This window comes from Sapajus apella, unplaced genomic scaffold (assembly GCF_009761245.1).
Source record: "Sapajus apella isolate SASKATOON/1434 unplaced genomic scaffold, GSC_monkey_1.0 scaffold38, whole genome shotgun sequence".
In the NCBI taxonomy this organism is placed as follows: Eukaryota; Metazoa; Chordata; class Mammalia; order Primates; family Cebidae; genus Sapajus; species Sapajus apella.
Window position 1 is genome coordinate 4,549,118 of NW_022436978.1, and position 23,064 is coordinate 4,572,181.

General features: G+C 38.6%; 1 protein-coding gene across 14 annotated transcripts in view; it reads left to right on the forward strand.

Annotated features, from left to right (window-relative positions):
• ANO10 (anoctamin 10) overlaps positions 1 to 23,064 on the forward strand; it is a 233,691-nt gene that overhangs the window by 28,732 nt on the left and 181,895 nt on the right. For 12 of the 14 annotated variants that reach the window (XR_004275084.1, XM_032298102.1, XM_032298109.1 and 9 more), the window contains 5 exons: positions 4,356 to 4,475; positions 7,238 to 7,807; positions 9,643 to 9,698; positions 15,406 to 15,480; positions 21,237 to 21,419. Coding sequence is in view for 13 of the 14 variants with exons in the window: in XM_032298102.1 (XP_032153993.1) it covers positions 4,356 to 4,475; positions 7,238 to 7,807; positions 9,643 to 9,698; positions 15,406 to 15,480; positions 21,237 to 21,419 (1,004 nt within the window). In the remaining variant the exon portion in view is untranslated. The remainder of the gene's footprint in view (positions 1 to 4,355; positions 4,476 to 7,237; positions 7,808 to 9,642; positions 9,699 to 15,405; positions 15,481 to 21,236; positions 21,420 to 23,064) is intronic. The other 2 variants (XM_032298106.1, XM_032298114.1) reach the window with 2 other exon arrangements.

The following is a 23,064-nucleotide window of genomic DNA, read 5'->3' on the forward strand; positions in this document are numbered from 1 at the left end:
CCTTCTCCCTTTCTCCCTTCTCCCTTCTCCCTTTCTCCCTTCTCCCTCTCTCCCTTCTCCTTTCTCCCTTTCTCCCTTCTCCCTTCTCTTTCCTTCCATTTTGGTACTAAATATGAATACAATAAAATCATCTTCATCATGGTCATTGGAAAGATTTTTATACTATCTGAGATAAATTATATTTATGTTGTCAAGCCTGGGATTTTAAATTCTGCATTCTCTTCCTTTGAGAATGTGATCCTTAAACTGCTGTGTTTTTTGCATCATTTTAATTTTATATAGAAGAGCAAGTGGTATATGCATAATTAAAACTATGACCTATTTTCAGAGTGCAAATTTTGGAACTAATAAAACTTAGAGTAACTTAAATCCTAGATTTTCATTAAGTTAAACCACAGAAATGAGTGGAAAAACTATTTTCATCTTAAAGGCAGCTGCTCCCATGGGTGGCCTCTGGGGCTGATTGGGAGGTGAGGCTTTAGTCTGCCCAATGTGATGCTCCTCAAGACTGAAAGGTAGCCAGGGCTTTCCCCAGATCTAACGTTTAATTCGATTTTCATTTTATACAGGAGTATAAAGTTGCTTGCTGCTTGCTGTAATGTTGTGCTTTGATAGAAAGCTTTCATTAAGTAGTTAGCAAGTTTTGTCATGTTAACATGATTTTGAGGCAGTCAGATGGTGCTGTGAAATGCGCATTGTAGGTCCACAACTACACCAAATGTTACACTTGGGGTCAGGTTCCAGCTTATGCTGCGGTCTGAAGGGAGTGGGTGGATGAGCAGATAGCTGAAAGAACACTCCACGGGGCTGTAGGCAGGTGAAAGGTAGTTTTATTCAGCAGCTCTCTCAGCAGTAGCTTACTCACACTAGCTTGCTCACAATGTTTGCCCTATCTCACTGCTTAGTCTGGTGGCTCCCACACAGCTATGTGACCAGCTCTCCCTTCAGAGTCTGCAGCCTAACTCTTTCTCTCTCTGAGCATGAGTGAGCCGAGCTACTTCTTAGAAATAAAAAAGAAAAAGATAATAAAGAGATATCTGGTACTAACAATAGGAAAAAGTCTGAAGAAAAGATTCTTCCTATATGGTTCTTCCTACAATTATATTTTCATAAGTAAGTTATACAGAGGAAAAATGTTTTTAAAAGCTAGGTTTGTGATAAAATTCTCCTTCATGATCGTAAAAAAGTATGTACCCATGGGAGGCTGAGGTGGGTGGATCACGAGGTCAAGAGATCAAGACAATCATGGCCAACATGGTGAAACCCCGTCTCTACTAAAAAATACAAAAATTAGCTGGGCGTGGTGGCGTGCGCCTGTAGTCCCAGCTACTTGGGAGGCTGAGGCAGGAGAACTGCTTGAACCCAGGAGGTGGAGACTGCAGTGAGCCGAGACTGCGCCACTGCACTCCAGCCTGGCGCCTGGCAACAGAGCAAGACTCTGTCTTAAAAAAAAAAAGGTATATAAACAAAGTATCAGTAACTACGGTAAAAAGACATGTGGTTCAAGTTAGCCTCTGGTACTGTCAAATCCATTTGTTAATATTTTAATTCTAACATGTTTCAGTGAATTTTTCTTTAGCTTACATGATTTAAAGTTGATCGGCCATGACTGTTCTGATTCTTATCCCTTATTTGGAGATGTAGAGGCTACAACTGATTCTTTCTTCCTATTGCTACCCTTGTCAATTACTACGTCAAAATTTTTAACTGAACTGACAGCATATAAATTATTTTACTATTTCTAAGTTCTTTTTAAAAAGATGACTCCATTCTACTGTAGAAGACTTTCCAGGCAGGCATAAAAACCAGTTTCTAAAAATAAGACTGTGAACTGAAGACTCGGAGAGAACATAAAGCTGCAGGTCCTAAATTACTGAGCTTCTCTTCATCAATGCCAAAGTCATGGTTCTGGTTTCAGCTTCTAAAAATAGAAGTTTGCTTTTTTGTTTTTTTAAATCCTTCAACTGTTTCATTTCAGCTAAGAATGTAATTACTAGGAAGGAGCCTTACCTTCAAAGGAAAACATGATGCTATGTGGGCCTATTAAAAGAAAGGAAAACCTAAACCAGATTCCTTCCTTCAAGACTGCTGAATAATCTCTTGTCAAGTACTGGGCTTATGGCTGTGATAGCCATTGAACTGTTAGCCAAACAAACCAAAATCTAGTTTAAGAGAGACTATCAGTAATGTAGTTTACAGTAGGACCCCCCCACCCCCACAAACTAACTAATACAATAACAATACTAACACAGTAATGCTCTGCCTTTAGTTTATGTGATACTTCAAAAGTAAAAACAAAATCCCTCTCACAACTCCTTGAAGCATTTCTATGGGACAGAGAGGGGCAGGTCATGCTACCTCCAATCCAACAGCCTTTGAACAATGAAGACAGTCCGGGTTCCCACAGGTACTGCTGCACCTAGCACTCTAACTCTAGCCCTCAGGTGTGAACAGATCACTTTTATCTTAACAAAGAAAACAGTATCTTTCTTAATAAAGAAAACACTAACATAAGGTTCTAAAAGAATATCTATATAATATTAAAGACACAATATATGTGCCAGGTGGTCCCATCAATCAAAACATGATAATCATCCAATAGACATTTTGAGACACAGCTTTATTCTAAATTAAGTAACATCCCTTGGGATACAGTTAAAATATATGAAAATCTTGGAGCCCTTAAAAACTCTTCTTTATAAAGAAACTCTTTCATTAGGTTATTTGCATGATGATTGACCGTTAAGAAGCACTGGGAGAAGGCAGAGTCTGAGGGCATGAAAAGATCTTAACTGACATGAAAACAAGAAATGAATGAAAACAAGAAATGAATGGCTATCAAGATGAGCACTTGGCAACTAAGACACATGTAGCCAATTGCTAATTCTCCATGTTGCTTGTCCTGTGGTGGAATGAGGGGGATCCCTAATAAGCATGTAAGGAACATGGCTGCACTTTGGTTGAGAATAAGCCAAGGTAAACATCCACAGTGACTCAGCAAGTTTACAGCACAGGCATATAACTCCACTTGTTATCATAGCCATGTAGCCATAACATGGCTTTGATAGATGGACAGTGGGAAGGCATGTCATGATGGTGCCTGGGCTGGTTTCAAACTCCTTACCTCAAGCAATCCTCTGCCTCGGACTCCTCTTTAGGAGGGATTATGGGTGTGAACCACTGCGCCTGGCCAAATTTCATTTTATAAGCAGCCATATTCTTAGTTAAGATACTGTATTAGGAACTCATGTGGAAAATATTCTGTCTTCCCAAATATGGCACAAGACATTTCTTTAGAGTTCTCCATATCTACCGAACACACTTCCTCTTAAAGACCTGAAGACAGTCTTCACCCACTGAGTCATTCTAAGTAATTACTATGGATGAGAGAATTACAAATTTTATTTAATATTGCCAGGAGATACTGTCTTTGGTTAAATTCATTTATCTCTTCCAGATATGTGCATGAGTGTTCAAACCATACTCATCAAATGACTGCTAACAGCAGGAAGTCTTAATTTAATATTGTTACTTGCTATTTCTGAATGTAAGCTTTTGTTATCAGATTAGAAAAGATGGAAAGGATTGAGAATACTCTGTATCAACAAGAATGAAAAGAGCTGAACTTTCTTACCTTCACTGTAGTGGAAGGACATATTGGTAAATTTTTTTCTAGAGAAAATTTTATAATATATATCAAATATTAAAATACTAATGCCCTTGGACCTAGCAGTTCCCCCTGTAAATATATTTACTAAGGAAATAGTAGACAGGTAGGGAAAGGTATTTGTACAGATTTTAGCATTAACTTAACAGCAAAAAAAGGGAAACAAATATTTTTAAATAGAGGATTCCTTGAATTACAGCATTTCATACAAGGGAATATTATGGTTCTGTTAAAAGGACGTTTCATGTTCTATTTTTATTGGCATCAAAAAATATTCACTGTGTACTACTACATGAGAAAAGATTACAAAACAATGTAATGTGTATAAAATGAATTCATTTTTGTTCTTAAACTATATATGGATATATTTTTATGTCTGGTAATTCACTGTACTGCTTTTTATAGTGGTTATTTTCAAGGGGGTGGAGAGACTAATAGCCTCTCATAGTCTAATTTGTACACTACTATGTGGTTTAAAATTTTGTATTTGTCTTGCTTTGTAGTCAAAGAGAATACTAAAGATATTTACATTCTGAAAAACAAAAGAATATACAGGTTTAGAGTAGGCAGTATGACATTGACCTTTGCATTGTACTCCTTGGTGGAGTATCCTTATAATATTTGCTGAAGCATATCATGCACAGTCTCCAGTCCATTTCATGCAGTTCGGCACATTTTCCCTGTGCAGTGAGAAGATTGCTTACATCTGGCATCGTGATTCAGGTGTTTCCACTGCATGACAATGAAGCCCTGAAGAAGCTCGAGGACACCTGGTACACTCGGTTTGCTTTAAAGTATCAGCCCATAGGTATGTGTCAGTACTTGTTCTCTTAAAGAAGAGGAAGGCCTCTAATGAAAAGTTATGATCCAGCAGTGGAGTCAGCTCCCTTGGGCAGATATTTAGTGCTCTACTAGGCAGGATCACCAGCTGCATGTGGGAAATCATTTTGGCAGGAGGGAGGAATAAGATAGGTTAGATGATCCCTTCTTTTTTTTTTTTTTTAACTTTTTTTTTTTTTGTTATTTTTTGAGATAGAGTCTCACTATGTCACAGGCTGGAGTGCAGTGGTATGATCATGGCTGACTGCAGCCTTGACCTCCTAGACTTAATCCTCCCATCTCAGCCTCCTGAGTAGCTGAGATCACAGGTGTGCACCACCATGCCCAACTAATTTTTTGTATTTTTTGCAAAGATGGGGTTTCACCATGTTGCTCAGGCTGGTCTTGAACTTCTATGCTCAAGCAATCCTCTTGTCTTGGTTTCCCAAAGTGCTGGGATTATGGGTGTGAGCCACTGTGCCTGGCATTTTTTGACTTTCTAATACTATCCCAGATCAGCTTTCTTTCACTACCCTTCACCAACAACACAGACAGTTCAGAATGGCCTTCCTGAATATGTGGCAGAGTTGGAATCAAACAAGTTTTAATAAGAATTTAGTTTGACTGTGAATGACTATTTTGTATTTGAAATTTTTTATTTTTGAGGAGCCAGTTATTTAGAATGAACCAAGCTATGCCATACTTAGGGCAACTAGCAGGCCAAACATCTTTTGAGGTGATTTGTAATTACCTTGGCATGTATTACTGTATCTATCCATTTTCTCTGAATATAATTATGAAACTAAGTATTTATTTGGTATGTGCCAGACATTATTTAAAATTTTGTCAATATGGATGTTCAAGTATTTTAGTCTGGTTGCATTTTTTAAGCATGAGAATTAAATTTAAGCTGGTAGATTTCACGTTAGCATTACTATCATTTTTTTTTCTTTAAATGACATTTTCCTTTTGATTTTGTTTAATGGTATCCTTCTAAAATAATTTTATTTCTGCTTTCTGTTTCTGAAAACAACTATCATATAATGTGTACCAAACAAAAATCGTTTTTAAGATCAAACTCTGAAATTACATTTGAATTTTTTTGTATTCTCTGAAAGGAAAATTTTGTTTTTGATAATTCCAGGTCATATAATAGTCATTTTATGTTACACTTAAAACTGTTTTACTTTGTTTTGGCATTTAAGTGGCAGGAAATTTGAATATTGCCTCTAGGACTTGTAAAGTGACTATATCTATTAGCCACTTTTTTTTTTTGACATGGAGCCTCACTCTGTGGCCCAGGCCAGAGTGCAGTGGCACGATCTTGGCTCACTGCAATCTCTGCTTCTTGGGTTGAAGTGATTCTCCTGCCTCAGCCTCCTAAGTAGCTGAGACTACAAGTACACACCACCATGCCGTGCTAATTTTTGTATTTTTGGTAGAGACAGGGTTTCACCATGTTGGCCAGGTTGGTCCTGAACTCCTGACCTCAGGTGATCCGCCTGCCTTGGCCTCCCAAAGTGCTGGGATTACAGATGTGAGCCACTGTGCGCAGCCTCTATTAGCTACTTCTTAGAAAGTAAGGGGAGAAAGTGAGTTGATGGTGAAGGCTAGGCATGGGTGGTAGTGGATTTGGGGTATCTGGGGACTGAGACTGGTGATAGCATCTGGGATATAGGTGAATCTTGAGGCTCCCCGAGATTGAAAGGGGAAGGTTATCTGCTGTGGAGCCAAGTGTCATGAGCACCTTTAAAAAAAATGATTGGATGTTCTTTAACCTCATTTATACCCACCGTTTTCATTTGCTCCTGGGTTAGGGGGAAGAATTAAGGATAGGAGAAAATAGCCTATCTCAGTTCATTCTAACCCACCTTTATAGACTACTCAAGTTATCTTAAGAAAAATATTTTAACTCTTTATTATTAACTAAGGAATAATAACGCCAACTGCCACACTTCTTCTCACCCTCTGCTTCCCACCCTGGTCCTGGTGCAGGATGCTCTTACGATCTAAGCACTCCCCATGTGGATGATGCTGGCAAAGGAAGCAATGTTGGTGACCTCTCTAGAGTCAGTTAGCTTGTGTCGAGTTCACAGAACATTAGCAGTCATGTTACTTGGACCTTCTTCTGCCCAGTGCATATATGAAAGTGTTGGTAAATGTGTTCCATGGCTGTTCTGGAAGTTAATGTGTAGAATCCTGTTTTGTGCTTTTGAATAATTTTTCTTTAGTGTATTGAAAAATGTGCCATGACACACTGATGAAAGTTTATGTCTTTGCGTATTGTGTAGGGAAGGGCAGAATTTTGTGGATGGGGAGTCTTCTTCAAAAAGAACATTTATAACACTAAAGTGGGAGAAAAGTGGGGAGCATAAATTAAACCCCCCAAATTATGTTCAGTGGCCATGGCTGAACTTAAATTAGGACTTTGGAGATTTTGGGTCAGCTACAAGGTGAGTTTTCCTTTGGGAGGAGAGTATCCACCAGGTGAGGGGAAACAGAGTCCAGTCACCTGGCAGAGCAGTCCCCACAGCTAAGGCCTGGGCTCTAAGCTGGAAGAAATGTTGGGCCTGCCATGCAGACAAGAAGGGTCTTTGTACTGCATGGAGGATGGATTTACCACCACATGCTGATTGGGAAGTGAGGGTTAAATGATCCCCACTTAACTAAAAAATGAATAAACGTACTCGAAATGATTTTTTAAAGTCTTTGGTAGTCTATATTTATGTTCTTCCTTTCTTTCCACTATAGACAGTATTCGTGGCTACTTTGGGGAAACAATTGCTCTGTACTTTGGATTTTTGGAATATTTCACTTTTGCATTAATCCCCATGGCCGTCATTGGGTTACCTTACTACTTGTTTGTGTGGGAAGACTATGACAAGTATGTGATCTTTGCCTCATTCAACCTGATCTGGTCCACGTTGATTCTGGAAGTGTGGAAGCGTGGCTGTGCCAACATGACCTACAGGTGGGGAACACTGCTCATGAAGAGAAAGTTTGAGGAGCCCCGGCCGGGATTTCATGGTGTCTTGGGTATCAATTCCATCACTGGGAAGGAGGAGCCTCTGTACCCCAGCTATAAGAGACAGTTGCGCATCTACCTGGTCTCCCTGCCATTTGTGTGCCTCTGCCTCTATTTCTCACTGTATGTCATGATGATTTACTTCGACTTGGAGGTTTGGGCCTTGGGTCTCCATGAGAACAGTGGGTCTGAGTGGACCAGTGTCCTCTTGTATGTGCCCAGCATCATCTATGCCATTGTGATTGAGATCATGAATCGTCTGTATCGATATGCTGCCGAGTTTCTAACTTCATGGGGTAAGACTTGAAGCTTTATATTCATGTCTTACTTGCTTGTAAGAAACATTGCTTAGATCATGGGATTCATATAGCTGCTACCTTGCAGAGAAAATAGATGTTGCTCTTGGCTCTTTATAGAGACATAAGGAAAATTCATTAGCTTTGTGAACACTGATGATCTCCATGCCATAGTTATCATAACTCTTTTATTGAGTGTTAATTACTATGTTCTAGGTGCCCTGCTAAGCACTTTACTCACAGTATCTCACCATCACCTTCTCAAAAGCACTGTGAAATAGAAGCTATTTCACCCTTTTATGGATAAAGATAATTGATGCTTAATGAGATTCAGATAGCAAATAGTGGATCTAGGCTATTCAGACCTATCTGTCCAAAACTCGTGCTCCTAATACTATAACATTGTGTTTCAGGCTGAGGGTAAAATAGATTGAAATTGTTGCACTGGCTAGAGCCACAGAAGAAAGTAAAAAAAAGAAAAAGAAAAAAAAAATGAAATTGTCTTCATGATACTAAGCTGAATCCACTATGACCAGTTTCCTACAGTGGAATGAGGCACTGAGGACTGCTACTGAGCTTGCTGAAGGCAGGTGTTTATGGATGTATCTGTGGTAAAAAAGGAACTTGGTTATAAGTTAAAAATGGTCTTGACAGGCCATTCATTCTTTAATTTATTTATTCATTCAAACCAATGAACAAATTCACTATATTATTCCCTAGGAAGAAGTCTAGGACTTAACTTTATGGGCCATAAAGATGTTTTAGGGGCTGGGCACGGTGGCTCACACCTGTAATCCCAGCACTTTGGGAGGCTGAAGTGGGCAGATCACAAGGTCAGGAGATTGAGACTAGCCTAGTCTGAAATCCTATCTCTACTAGAAATACAAAAATTAGCCAGGCGTGGTGGCGGGCGCCTGTAGTCTCACCTGCTCAGGAGGCTGAGGCAGGAGAATCACTTGAACCCAGGAGGTGGAGGTTGCAGTGAGCTGAGATTGTGCCACTGCACTCCAGCCTGGGCAACAGAGTGAGACTCCATCTCAAAAAAAAAAAAAAAAAAAAAAAAAAGATGTTTTAAATTATTTTTATTAATTGTATAACAACATCAGCTGTCATTTATCGAGTACTTTCCTTATGCTAATACTAGGCTAAGGTTTACATTATTTCTGATCTCGAGAATGACCTTGGGAGGAGGATGGTCAGCCTTGTTTTGTAGGCAATAAGGCTGAGTATCAGGAGGTTAAGTCACTTACAAGGTTAGGCGGTGGCTGAGTAGCTAAGTTGGTGTTCAAATCCAGGTCAGTCCAACACTCTCTGTGTAAGATGACACTTTTCTTCAGAATCTTCCTTTTTGTCATTTTATCTTGCTGTTTTGGGATCAATACAGTGCTGCCTTTTCTAGATGAGGGTAGAAATTTGAGTTTCCTTTCAAGTTAACCCTTGTAAGCCACATGAAACTTTACTTATAGAATTTTATTTACAGAAAACTATTTATTGCCCTATTCTTCAGAGGTTACTATTAGTTTTCACTATTATTTCTTTTACAGGGTTTTGGGTGGCTGTCTGTAGGATTGTTTGCCAGGACTTCCCAAATTTCTTTGAATCAATAATTTAAAAAATAATTTCAGACTATAGTGCTATTACAGTACCCTGAAAAATGTGTCCTTGTTTGATGCTTTTGGTGGTGAGGCATAGCTGTGATTGACAGCCTAGCACATTTACTGACAGGCTCTGATGTTAGACATCTCTGCCCTCAGTGCAAGTCCCACTTTACTTCATAACAGTGCTTTCATATTGTTTTCTTACTGAGAAGTTACCTCTGTGTTTTAATGTTTTAGAGAATCACAGACTGGAATCTGCCTATCAGAATCATCTAATTCTGAAAGTTTTAGTGGTAAGTATAGTGTTTATATACAAATCCATTTTATGAAACTGATATATACTACATAATACATAGGAATACAAATATGAACAGTTACTTCTAATTTAAGATATCAATATATTTTGCACAAATAGGCAAGCACTGATTAAAAAATTCTTTACCTCTGTGTTCAGTAGCCTTATTACAAATGTGCATGTGATGAAAGACTTCAAAATATAGGAGTATTATAGCCAGTTTCCAGTTATTTAAAAACTAGGCCAGGTGCAGTGGTTCATACCTGTAATCTCAGCACTTTGGGAGGCTGATGCGGGTGAGTCAAGAGTTTGAGACCATCATGGCCAACATGGTGAAACTCTATCTCTACTAAAAATAGAAAAATTAGCTGGGGATGGTGGCATAGGCCTGTGATCCCAGCTACTCGGGAAGCTGAGGCACGAGAATACGTGAACTTACGATGGGGAAGTTGCAGTGAGCCAAGATGGCACCACTGCACTACAGCTTGGGTGGCAGAGCAAGACTCTGTCTCAAAAAAAGTAATAAAAATAAATAAAAATAACTAACTGGCCAGATGTGGTGGCTCACACCTATAATCCCAGCACTTTGGGAAGCTTGAGGCAAGTGGATCACTTGAGGCTAGGAGTTTGAGACCAGCCTGGCTAACACAGTGAAAACCCATCTCTACCAAAAAATACAAAAAAAAATTTGCCAGATGTAGTGGTGCATGCCTGTAGTCCCAATTACTCGGGAGGCTGAGGCAGGAGAAGACGCTTGAAGCCAGGAGGCGGAGGTTGCAGTAAGCCAGGATCGCACCACTGCACTCTAACCTGGGTGACAGAGCAAGACCCTGTCTCAAAACAAAACAAAAATCTAACGACTTTTTAGACATGTTTCTATTCTTTTCCTTTTGGTGATTTCTTTGAATGTCTTGCTATTCAGTAATCCTTCCTGGCACCACCACCTGTTTAGTGATATAACTTAACATTAAAAAAAAAATTTTTTTATATGTCCAAAGTTCAAAAGATTCCAAGTATGTTTTGATAGTTGGGAGGAAAGAGGCAGAAAGCAGTATGTAACCTGTTTGCTGTTTGTATAAAAGCTGACATGTCATGCCTCTTTTTACCATTATTATAAATAATAAAGAAGTACCAGCTTGAAAACACCTCATTTATCAGGGGTTTACCTCAGTCATCTGTAACATAAGTGAGAATCAAAGGTGCATGAAGAATCCTCTGAACTTTCAACTGGTATTGATTTAACATAGTCCATGTACTTCACTCCCAAGGGAAGGATCCAGGCCCTCATTTAAAATCTCTGTTCTAGCCGTAGAAATCGTTCTAAGAAGTTTATCTGTCTGGTTTTTCGGTCCTTAAAAAATCAGAAACCACCATCACGAGGGTGTTTAGATTACTGGAAGTAGGCAAACCTACAGAAAGAGAACAGGTAAGGAAATGAAAACCTGTCATAAGAGATAAGAATTCAACAATTGGGCATTAGGAAAGGGACAAGTAGCCCTACATATCCAAAAGGTTTCAAAGGCATCCTTCACTCTGTGAAATTGTTCATATTTAAAATGTTGGTGCTAAACCAGCAAGGAAGTTCTGTTCTGTGCTCTCTGTGTAAGAAAGTAGAGGAACGTGGAATGCATTAAAAAGTTCATTCAAAAAGGTTATAATGGGAGGAGGTTTTTCCCTCAGAGGTAAAAACATTCCATTTGTCTGAAATAATTCAGTTATTTGTGAGACTTTGTTGTTCTCTGATGATGTCAGATATAATTAGGTAACTGCCTTGTGAAAAAAAAGCCGTTGGTTAAAGTCTTCTTCCTCCGCGATACTTCTTAGGCTTCTCCCTCCTGTTTTTCTTTTTTAAATTTATTATACTTTTCTGGGGTACACGTGCAGAATGTGCAGATTTGTTACATAAATATACACATGGCATGGTGGTTTGTTGCAGTCATTCCCCCGTCATCTACATTAGGTATTTCTTCTAATGTTAACCCTCCCCAATTCCCCCACCGCTGGCTATTCCTCCCCACCGTACCCTCTGACAAACCCTGGTGTGTGATGTTCTCCTCCCTGTGTTCTCATTGTTCAACACCCACTTATGATTGAGAACATGAGGTGTTTGGTTTTCTGTTCTTGCGTCAGTTTGCTGAGAATGATGGTTTCCAGCTTTGTCCATGTTCCTGCAAAGGACATGAACTCATCCTTGTATATGTGCCACATTTTCTTTATCTAGTCTATCATTGATGGGCATTTGGGTTGGTTCCAGGTCTTTGCTATGGTAAATAGTGCCACAATAAACATATGTGTGCATGTGTCTTTATAACTGAATGTTTTATAATCCTTTGGGTATATACCCAGTAATGGGATTGCCGGGTCAAATGGTATTTCTAGTTCTAGGTCCTTGAGGAATCGTCACACTGTCTTCCACAATGGTTGAACTACTTCACACTCCCACCAACAGTGTAAAAGCATTCCTATTTCTCCACATCCTCTCCAGCATCTGTTGTCTCCTGATTTTTAATGATCACCATTCTAACTAGTGTGAGATGGTATTTCAATGTGGTTTTGACTTGCATTTCTCTAATGACCACGAATGATGAGCTTTTTATCATATGTTTGTTGGCTGCATACATGTCTTCTTTTGAGAAGTGTCTTCATATCATTTGTCCACTCTTTGCCAAGTTGTTTTTTTCTTGTAAATTTCTTTAAGTTCTCTGTAGATTCTGGTTATTAGTCCTTTGTCATATGGGTAGATCACAAACATTTTTTCCCGTTCTGTTGATTGTTGGTTCACTCTATTGATAGTTTCTTTTGCTGTACAGAGCTCTTAAGTTTAATGAGATCCCATTTGTCTATTTCGGCTTTTGTTACCATTGCTTTTGGTGTTATAGTCATGAAGTCTTTGCCCACGCTTGTGTCCTTAGTGGTATTGCCTAGGTTTTCTTTTAGGGTTTTTATGGTGTTAGGTCTTATGTTTAAATCTTTAATCCATTGGAGTTAACTTTTGTATAAGGTGTAAGGAAGAGGTTCAGTTTCAGTTTTCTGCATATGGCTAGCCAGTTTTCCCAACACCATTTTTTGTCAGGTTTGTCAAACATCAGATGGTTGTAGATATGTGACATTACTTCTGAGGCCTCTGTTCTGTTCCATTGGTCTATATCTCTGTTTTGGTACCAATACCATGCTGTTTTGATTACTGTAGGCTTGTAGTAGCCTTGTAGTATAGTTTGAAGTCAAGTAACATGATGCTTCCAACTTTGGTTTTTTTTTTTTTTTTTTTTTTTTTCTTGCTTAGGATTGTCTTGTCTATGCGGGCTCTTTTTGGTTTCATATGAAGTTTAAGGTGGTTTTTTCCAGCTCTGTGAAGAAGGTCAATGGTAGCTTGATAGGGATAGCATTGAATCTATAAATTACTTTGGGCAGTATGGCCATTATCATGATATTGATTCTTCTTAACCATGAGCATGGAATCTTTTTCCATCTGTTTGTTTCCTCTCTTATTTCCTTGAGCAGTAGTTTGTAGTTTTCCTTGAAAAGGTCCTTCACATCCCTCGTTAGTTGTATTCCTAGGTATTTTTTTCTCTTTGTGGCAATTGTGAATGGGAGTTCACTTATGATGTGGCTCTCTCTTTGCGTGTTATTGGTGCATAGGAATGCTTTTGATTTTTGTACATTGATTTTGTATTCTGAGACTTTGCTGAAGCTGCTTATCAGCTTGAGATTTTGGACTGAGATAATGGGGTCTTCTAAATATGCAGTCATGTCATCTGCAAATAGCGACAAATTGACTTCTTCTTTTCCTAATTGAATACCTTTTATTTCTTTTTCTTGCCTGATTGCCCTGGCCAAAACTTCCAATACTATGTTGAATAGGAGTGGTGAGAGAGGGCATCCTTGTCTTGTGCCGGCTTTCAAAGGAAACGCTTTCAGTTTTTGCCCATTCAGTATGATATTGGCTATGGGTTTGTCATAAATAGCTCTTATTTTGAGATACGTTCTGTTCATACCTAATTTATTGAAAGTTTTTAGCATAAAGGGCTGTTGAATTTTGTTGAAGGCCTTCTCTGCATCTGTTGAGATAATCATGTGGTTTTTGTCTTTAGTTCTGTTTATGTGATGGATTGCATTTATAGATTTGCATATGTTGAACCAGCCATGCATCCCAGGGATGAAGCCTATTTGATTGTGATGGATAAGCTTTTTGATGTGCTGTTGGATTTGGCTTGCCAGTATTTTATTGAAGATTTTCACATCAATGTTCATCATGGATATTGGCCTGAAATTTTCTGTTTTAGTTGGGCCTCTGCCAGGTTTAGGCATCAGGATGATGTTGGTCTCGTAAAATGAGTTAGGGAGGAGTCCCTCTTTCTGTATTGTTTGGAATAGTTTAAAAGACACTGACTGGCAAATTGGATAAAGAGTCAAGACCCATTGGTGTGCTGTATTCAGGAGACTGGTTTCATGTGCAAAGACATACATAGGCTCAAAATAAAGGGATGGAGGAAGATTTGCCAAGCAAATGGAGAGAGAGAAAAAAAGCAGGGGTTGCATTCCTAGTCTCTGATGAAACAGACTTTAAGCCTCTCCCTTCCTTTTTAATCTTAAGGGGATGGTGTTTCATAGTCTCTCTAGGCTTTTGCTTTTCAACTTCTGCTCTAACTTAGCACCCCTGTCCTGTGGCTGTATTGATCTTACTGCTCATTTTCTAGAATTACTCCCCATCTCACAGTAATTAAGCACTCACTCCTGTACACATAGCAGCCTTTGTCTAAGTGATGCTACTGGGCAGGAAGTAGTCAGCATGGGGACTGGGAGGCAGAAAGGAAACCCATTCATGCAGGGGGTAACTATAGATTATTAAGCAGGAAACTCCTGGAAGAGATGGCACTTTTTGTAGCAGGATCCCCCTGATTGGTACTCCCCTTTGCCCAGCCTGCTGCTGTGTATCTGGCAGAGCAAGGGAGTTGATGCCCATAGTGACAAAGATGCTTCTGAGGCCAGACTGGTTGTTATAGCCTCCCAGTTACCCGCTGTCTCTCTGTGATAGAGAGAATCTCAGGTCCATAGGCGTGAAGAGGCCTCTTATATCAGGCCCTTGTGGCAGGCGCCCCCTTGCCAGTGCCACCCAGCTTTCCCACTTACTCTTGGTGGGGTTTTCAGGCACAGGCTTGCTGTGATGGGGCTTTTCTTTCCTGTGTTGTCTGGCCATCCTGGGATCTCTCCATGCAGCATGGGAGTCTCAGGCCCAGCAAGGAAGAAGAGCACTTCCCCAGGAAACTTACTGTTAGTTTAGGGTCCCGATTGATTTCCCCTTGCCAGTTTAGCTGGGCTCTCCTGGCACTGACAGGACTCCTTTTCTGATATGGGAGGAATGAGCCTACTTGGGCTACCTGGGTTGGTAGATTGCGATTGGGAAATGCCAGGTCTTGGTCTCCTCCTGTTGGGTGGGGGAACTGGAGATATGCGTGTGCTGTGTTTGTTGTTCCTTTAGCTCTGGGGTCCTAAACCATCTCATCTTCCTTTAAGCACCTTTCAGAGTTCTCCTTTGGTTGCCTCTTTTGTTATTTCTAGAGAGTAAGGAGACATGGGGAGAAACAAGACTGCCATTTCATTCAGACTGGATGTCTCTCATTACATTTTTAAATGCTACATTACAGTTGTAATAAAGTACTCTAAAGCAGCATTTAACACTGTTACCTTTTTTTTTTTTTTGCCAGTTCAACTTTCTCAATTGCTTTGCCTCACTCTTCTACATTGCCTTTGTCTTGAAGGATATGAAGCTTTTGCGCCAGGTGAGTATGAACAACAGAAAAATACCAATTTTTTAGTTATAGAGGTGGTTTCCTATCTTTAAATGCTGTAATTGACTTCAAATCCTTTTTACAAATGAAATCTTACAAATTTTGTATATGTTTAGGTCAAATTCTAAATAAAAAACCATTAGGAATTGCATTGTGTATTATGTTCAACTGAAAAGAAATGAGTTGAACCTAACCAACTTGAAAAATTAATAGTATAGGGCAGTAAAATCAATTATATAGTTTACCTCAAAGCTTGTAAGCAACTCTAGCAGCAAAAATAATATTCATTAATCGAACTGTTTTTGTGCCTTGGATGTGGATGATTGGTGTAACCTGAAACAGGTCTTGGAAATTTAATTTTTAAATTAATAAGTTAAACTTTAGAGACCTAAGCAGTGCTGTATCTTTTCTGAAGTGTCTGATATTTATTTTGGTGTGTTGCCATTTGTGGATCACTTAATACCAATGAATAATAAATTAAGAGCAACTTATTGATTTCTAAATTCTCCTTTTTATGTTTGAACCAGTTATAAGTAAAAGGCTATTCTTTCCAAGTTTTAATATTCTGAGATTGTTAGTGAACAGTCTAAAAGCCTTGACTCCACTTGTTAAAAATTATTTTTGAAAATAGAGAACGTTCAAAGTAATACATTCAGAATTGATGAGCTAGAGATATATACCTTCTCTGGTCCCATTTATAATAGTATATTAGTTGGGTATGACTTCTCATTTCTTATGCTTCAGAGAGCCTCCTTTACTTAGCAGAAGATAGGGGAATGGAGGAGGACTGCTTAAAAAAAAGAGAGTTGTAGTACCAGCAAAGGTGGGGTGTGATGTAAACACTCATATCTATCAAAGAAAAGTAGAGATTAATACAACATCTCTGGAAACCAGCTCTCTTGATAGTTTTGCCAAGAATGTTAACTCATCCCTAGTAAATCTTCAGAGAGGAGCAAAGATTCATGTGCATAGATATCCAAGCACCAGCATTATAATGGTGAAAACTGGGAGTAATACTTAATTCAACAGCAGTGTACAAGCCAAATAAAAAAGAATTTTTAATGACACGGGAAAATGCTCACACATATTAAGTGAGAAAAGCAGTAAACAAAGTTGTATACATATAGGATAATTATAGTTGTATTTTTATATATGATTGGAAAGAAATATCCCAAGAAATAGCAGTGGTTTTGTCATGGTTGTGGAATTATGGGTGGCTCTTTTTTTCCTATTTTCTTTTTTTAAGATTAATCCATAATAGTTGTATGTTTTTATGGGGAACGTATGCCATTTTATTACATTCATAAAATGTTTAATGAAGGCCAAGTGTGATGGCTTATGCCTGTAATCCCAGCACTTTGGGAGTCTGAAGCAGGCAGATTGCTTGAGCTCAGGAGTTTGAGACCAACCTGGGCAACATGGTAAAATCCTGTCTCTACAAAATGCACAAAAAATTAGTTGGATATGGTGGCACACACCTGTAGTCCCAGCTACCTGGGAGGCTGAGGTGGGAGGATCACCTGAGTCTGGGAGCTCCAGGCTGCCGTGAACTGTGATTGCACCACTGCACTGCAAAGTCAGACCTCGTGTCAAAAAAAAAAAAAAAAAAAAAGTGTAATGGTCAATAAAGGTATTTAGAGTATCACCTCGATATATATCATTTCTCTATGTTGGGGGAATTCAATACATTATTGTTAACCATAATCACCCTACTCTGCTCTTAAATATTAGAACTTATTTCTTCTATCTAACTGTATGTTTGTATCTCCTGACCACCTTTCTTTATCCTCCTCTCCCCACCACACACCCTCCCAGCCTCTGGTAACTGTCGTCCCACTCTATCTCTATGAGATCAACTTTTTTAGCTCCCACATATGAATGAGAGCCTGTGATATTTGTCTTTCTGTACCTGGCTTATTTCACTTAACATAATGACCTCCAGTTCTATCTGTATAGCTGCAGTTGACAGAATTTCAGTCTTTTTTTATGGCCAACTAGTATTCCATTGTGTATGTGTACCACAGATTCCTTATCTATTCATCTGTTGATAGACACTGAGGTTGATTCGGTTTCTTTATTATTATGAATAGTTCTGCAGTAAACATGGGGGTGCAGGTATCCCTTTGATATACTAATTTCTTTTCCTTTGGATAAATATCCAAAGGTTGGAATGCTGGATCCTATAGTTATTCTAGTTTTAGTTTTTTTTTTTTAGCTATCTCAAAAACAAAAACCGCTCTCCATACTCTTTTCTATAATGTCTGTATTAATTTCCATTACTATCAACAACAGTGTATAAGAATTCCTTTTGTTCCACATTCTTGTTAGCATCTGGGTTTTTTGGGTCTTTTTAATAATGGCTATTCTATTTGGAGTAGGATGAGATCTCATTGTGGCTTTGATTTGCATTTCCCTGATGATCAGTGGTGGTATTTTTTCATATACCTGTTGGCTATTTATATGTGTTCTTTAGAGAAATGTCTGTTCATGTCTTTTGCCTACCTCTTAATGGGATTATTTGTATTTTTGCTGTTGTTTGAGTTTCTTGAATATTCTGGATATTAGTTCCTTGTCAGATGCATAGTTTGCAGATCTTTTCTCCCATTCAACAGATTGTCTCTTCAGTGTGTTGATTGTTTTCTTTGCTGTGCAGAAGCTTTTTTCTTTAAATAGTCATAGTTGTCTAATTTTGGTTTTGTTGCCTGTGCTTTTGAGGTCTTAGCCAAAAAATCTTTGCTTAGACCAATGTCCTATAGTATTTTCCCTATGTTTTCTTCTAGTAGTTTTGTAGTTTCGGGTCTTACATTTAGGCCTGTAATCTATTTTGAGTTGATTTTTGTCTGTGGTGATAGAGAGGGGTCTAGTTTCATTCTTCTGCATCTGGATGCCTGGTTTTCCCAGCACCATTTATTGAAGAGGGTTTTTTTCCCCCCAATATACATTCTTTTTTTTTTTTTTTTTTAAGAAAAAAAAAGAGAAAGGAAAAAAAGAATGAAAGAAAGAAAGAGGAAGAGAAAGAGGGAGAGAGAATGGGAGTCTTGCTTTGTTGCCCAGGCTAGAATGCAGTCTAAAAATGGGTATCAAACACCTCTTTTATGCCAATAATTGTGTTTAACAATGGAAACAGGCAGGAATAAGGGAGGAAAATAACAAACAAGCAGCCAACCTATATTTCATTTAAACCTGTGAAATGCTATGCAATTACACGGGAGTGATTTACTTCCAATTATGTAGTCACTTTTAGAGTAGGTGTGATGTGGTACTGAGATAAATGTATGTTTTGCGGATTTGGGGTGGAGAGTTCTGTAAATGCTTATTAAGTTTACTTGTTCCAGGTCTGAATTCAAGTCCTGGATATCCTTGTTAGTTTTCTCTCTTGTTGATCTGTCTAATATTGACAATGTGATGTTAAAGTCTCCCACTATTATTGTGTGGGAGTCTAAGTCTCTTTATAAGTCATTAAGAACTTGCCTAATGTATCTGGGTGTTCCTGTATTGGGTGCATATATATTTAGGATCGTTAGCTCTTCTTGTTGCATTGATCCTTTTACCATTATGTATTGTCCTTCTTTGCCTCTTTTGATCTTTGTTGCTTTAAAGTCTATTTTATCAGAGGCGAGAATTGCAACTCCTGTTTTATTCATTTATTTTTCTCCATTTGGTTGGTAAATCTTCCTCCATCCCTTTGTTTTGAGTCTTCGTGTATCCTTGCATGTGAGATGGGTCTGGATGCAACATACCAATGGGTTTTGGCTTTTTATCCAATTTGCCTGTCTGTGTCTTTTGATTGGGGCATTTAGTCGATTTAAATTTAGGATTAATATTAATATATGTGAGTTTAATACTGCCATTTAATGCTAGCTGGCTGTTTTGCCCATTAGTTGATGTAGATTCTTCATTATGTTGATGCTCTTTACCTTTTGGTATATTTTTGGAATGGCTGATACTGGTTGTTCCTTTCTATGTGTAGTGCTTCTTTCAGAAGCTCTTGTAAAGCAGGCCTGGTGGTGATGAAATCTCTGAGTACTTGCTTGTTCACAAAAGATTTTATTTTTCCTTCGCTTATGAAGCTTAGTTTGGCTGGATATGAAATTCTGGGTTGCAAGTTCTTTTCTTTAAGGATGTTAAATATTGGTCCCCACTCTATTCTGGCTTGTAGGGTTTCTGCTGAGAGATCTGCTGTGAGTCTGATAGGCTTCCTTTTGTGGGTAACCTGACCTTTCTCTCTGGCTGCCCTTAGCATTTTCTCCTTCATTTCAACCCTGGTGAATCTGACAATTATGTGCCTTGCGGTTGCTCTTCTTGAGGAATATCTTTATGGTGTTCTCTGTATTACGTGGAGTTGAATATTGTCCTGCCTTGCTAAGTTGGGAAATTTTTCCTGAATAATATCCTGGAGAATATTTTCCAGCTTGGATTCGTTCTCTTCATCATATTCAGGTACACCTATCAAACGTAGATTAGGTCTTTTCACATAGTCCCATATTTCTTGGAGACTTTGCTCATTCCTTTTTACCCTTTTTTCTCTAATCTTGTCTTCTCATTTTATTTCATTGAGTTGGTCTTCGACCTCTGATATCCTTTCTTCTGCTTGATCAATTTGACTGTTAAAACTTGTGCATACTTCGCGAAGTTCTCGTATTGTGTTTTTCAGCTTCATTAATTCACTTATATTCCTCTCTAAATTATCTATTCTCATTAGCATTTCATCAAACCTTTTTTCAAGGTTCTTAGTTTTTTTGCATTGGGTTAGAACATGTTCTTTTAGCTCACAGAAGTTTCTTATTATCCACCTTCTGAAGCCTGATTCTGACAATTCATCACACTCATTCTCCATCAGGCCTTGTTCCCTTGCTGATGAGCAGCTGCGATCCCCTGAAGGCGGAGAGGCATTCTAATTTTGGGTGTTTTCAGCCTTTCTGCATTGGTTTCTTCCCATCTTTGTGGATTTATCCACCTGTCGTCTTTGTAACCACACCCAGCTAATTTTTGTATTGTTATTAGAGATGGATTTCACCATGTTGTCCAGGCTTGTCTCAAACACCCAGTCTCAGGTGATCTGCCCGCCTTGGCCTCTCAATGTGCTGGGCTTACAGGCGTGAGCCACCGTGCCCAGCCTCAATATACATTGTTAGTGCCTTTATGAAAAATCAGTTGACTATAAATACGTGTTTGTTTTTTTTTTTTTTTTAATAGTGAGGGGATGTGTATTAGTGGTATAATTCAAATTCTTTAAAAAAGAATTTAGCCAAACTGTTTTTTTCCCAAAGTTGGCAACATCACTTAGACTTATATGTTGTAGTCAGAATGAAATGTCAAAGAACATAGTTGCAAGTTAATTCATTCTTTTTTTAAAGTTGAAAAATTGACAAATAATTGTACATATTCATGAAGTACATAGTGATGTTTTGATACATAAAATGTATAGCAATCAGATCAAGATAGTTAGCATATCCATCCTCCCAAACATTTATTATTTCCCTGTGTTGGGACTGTTTAACTGACAGTTTGTTTCTTATTATAATGTTATTTGTATTATATTTTATTTATATTTTAATCTCAGCCTTTCCTGTGGAAAACCATAAATTAGAAGCACCATTCTAACACCTAGCTTTTCTAATACTAGTTTTTATCACACAATAGTATACTATTAATAAAGATTCCATCTTATTTATTGCAAAATTGTATTTCTGCTACAGTTTTATTCAGCTATATTGCCAAAATATTATTTGTGTCCTTCTCTTTAGAGTTTGGCCACTCTCCTGATTACTTCCCAGATCCTCAACCAAATTGTGGAATCTCTACTTCCTTATTGGCTCCAAAGGAAGCATGGTGTGCGGGTGAAGAGGAAGGTGCAGGCTTTAAAGGTAGACATTGATGCTACATTATATGAGCAAGTCATTCTGGAAAAAGAAATGGGAACTTATTTGGTAAGTTGGAATATTGCTGAATTAAACATTTACTGAAAGAGATTAATAGCCATGCACTTCAACAAACGTTATGCATTTATGATCTCAGATGTGACTATTCTAGACGTGCTTTCCAGTCAGTTTCCTCATCATGAACCACTTTAAAGTAAAAAGGATAGAATTGGACGTTGAAGTGCTGCTGTCTGGAGTCTAAAGATAAGCCTAACAACACCAAAGGGCAAATTTGGAGAATTACATGACTGCTTTGCTTTGCGGAGAGCAGGGTAGAAGTAGTTGCCCCAGAGATGACAGAACAGGTGAGATGGTACCTGGAGAGGCAGCAGCATTGCTCGCTCTTGACCCTTCAAACTCATGGAAAATGATGGCTGCACAAGCAAAAGATTGAGACCCGTTGATGAACAATGGAATGCCAATCTGAAGATTGAATTTTAGTTTACATTAGTGCTATTGTTTAAATATAAAACAGTTCCTTTAAGTCAGAGACTTTCTGAATTATTATTAGGAACTAAAAATAATTAGGATCGTTAGAGATTTACACTTTTAATATTTGAAAGGTCTAGCTCATAAAATCTAACCATGTGTTCAACCAACTTTTATTGAGCTCTGACTCTGTCTCTATATTTCACATTTGTTTTAGGCCATTGTTTCTTAACATCCTGCACCTTCTTTCTTCTACAGTATTCCCTTCTTGCTACAGTATTCTTTCTGGTGAAATAGATCCTTCAGTGGGTCATTTAGTGAGAGCCTATTATTGTGAAACTTTCGTAGTCTTGTTTTTCATCTTGAATGAATTTATCTCCTGATTATTGAGTGTCTTGATTGACTTTCATAATTTTTCTCATGTGCTTGGAAACTTCAGTTTGTATGTTCATGTTGAGCAAGCCTTTGTCCTTTTCTCTTAGTCACTTCTGCCTTATTTTTTGTAGTTGCCCCCACCGAGCTTCCAAGCCCCTCATCCAGAATCAGGTGTTTGTATCCCAGAACTCCCATCTTGTGGTGTTGATGGGGATTTTATAGATCTGGTCACAGAGCCAGTAGGTGGCATTCTGTTGACATGGCTGTAGTTACCAGGCAGCAGTTGTGGCTTTTTTTTTTTAAAGCCTCCTTTGAAGGGCAGGAGTATGTCCCAACCCCTGGTTTTGCTCAGCAAGCCTAATTCCGGTTACACTCCAGGGGAGGGGGTGCTCTTGGTTCTCTTCCCAATAGGATACAGATCCTAGTCCCTTCTATCATTGCTGTGTTTGGGGAGATGATTCAAAGTATAAACACATAGCACACTTTGAACAGCAACATTGTGTATGTAAGAAGCATAGAGAAAAGACACCAATTCTCTCTCTCACAGAGGAAGAATTAAAAAGGAACGTGGGCACAAGTGTGGAGCTATCCTAGATTGGTTGAGTGCTAGCCTACTATGGGATAAAAGTTCAGTTATGTCATTTTACTATGGGATAAAAGTTCTGTTATGTCAGGATCCTTTCCTTGCCTGTGCTGAAGGTTGGTATTCTTGGCCACATTTCCTTTCCTTTCTTCACTCTCTTATAGAAACTGTACCAGCAGTCCATCCCCTGTACTCTCATTCTATCCCCCCACATCTTTGGAGGCCTCATGTCACCAGCCATCACCTGGTGCTCTTGTATCTCCTTCT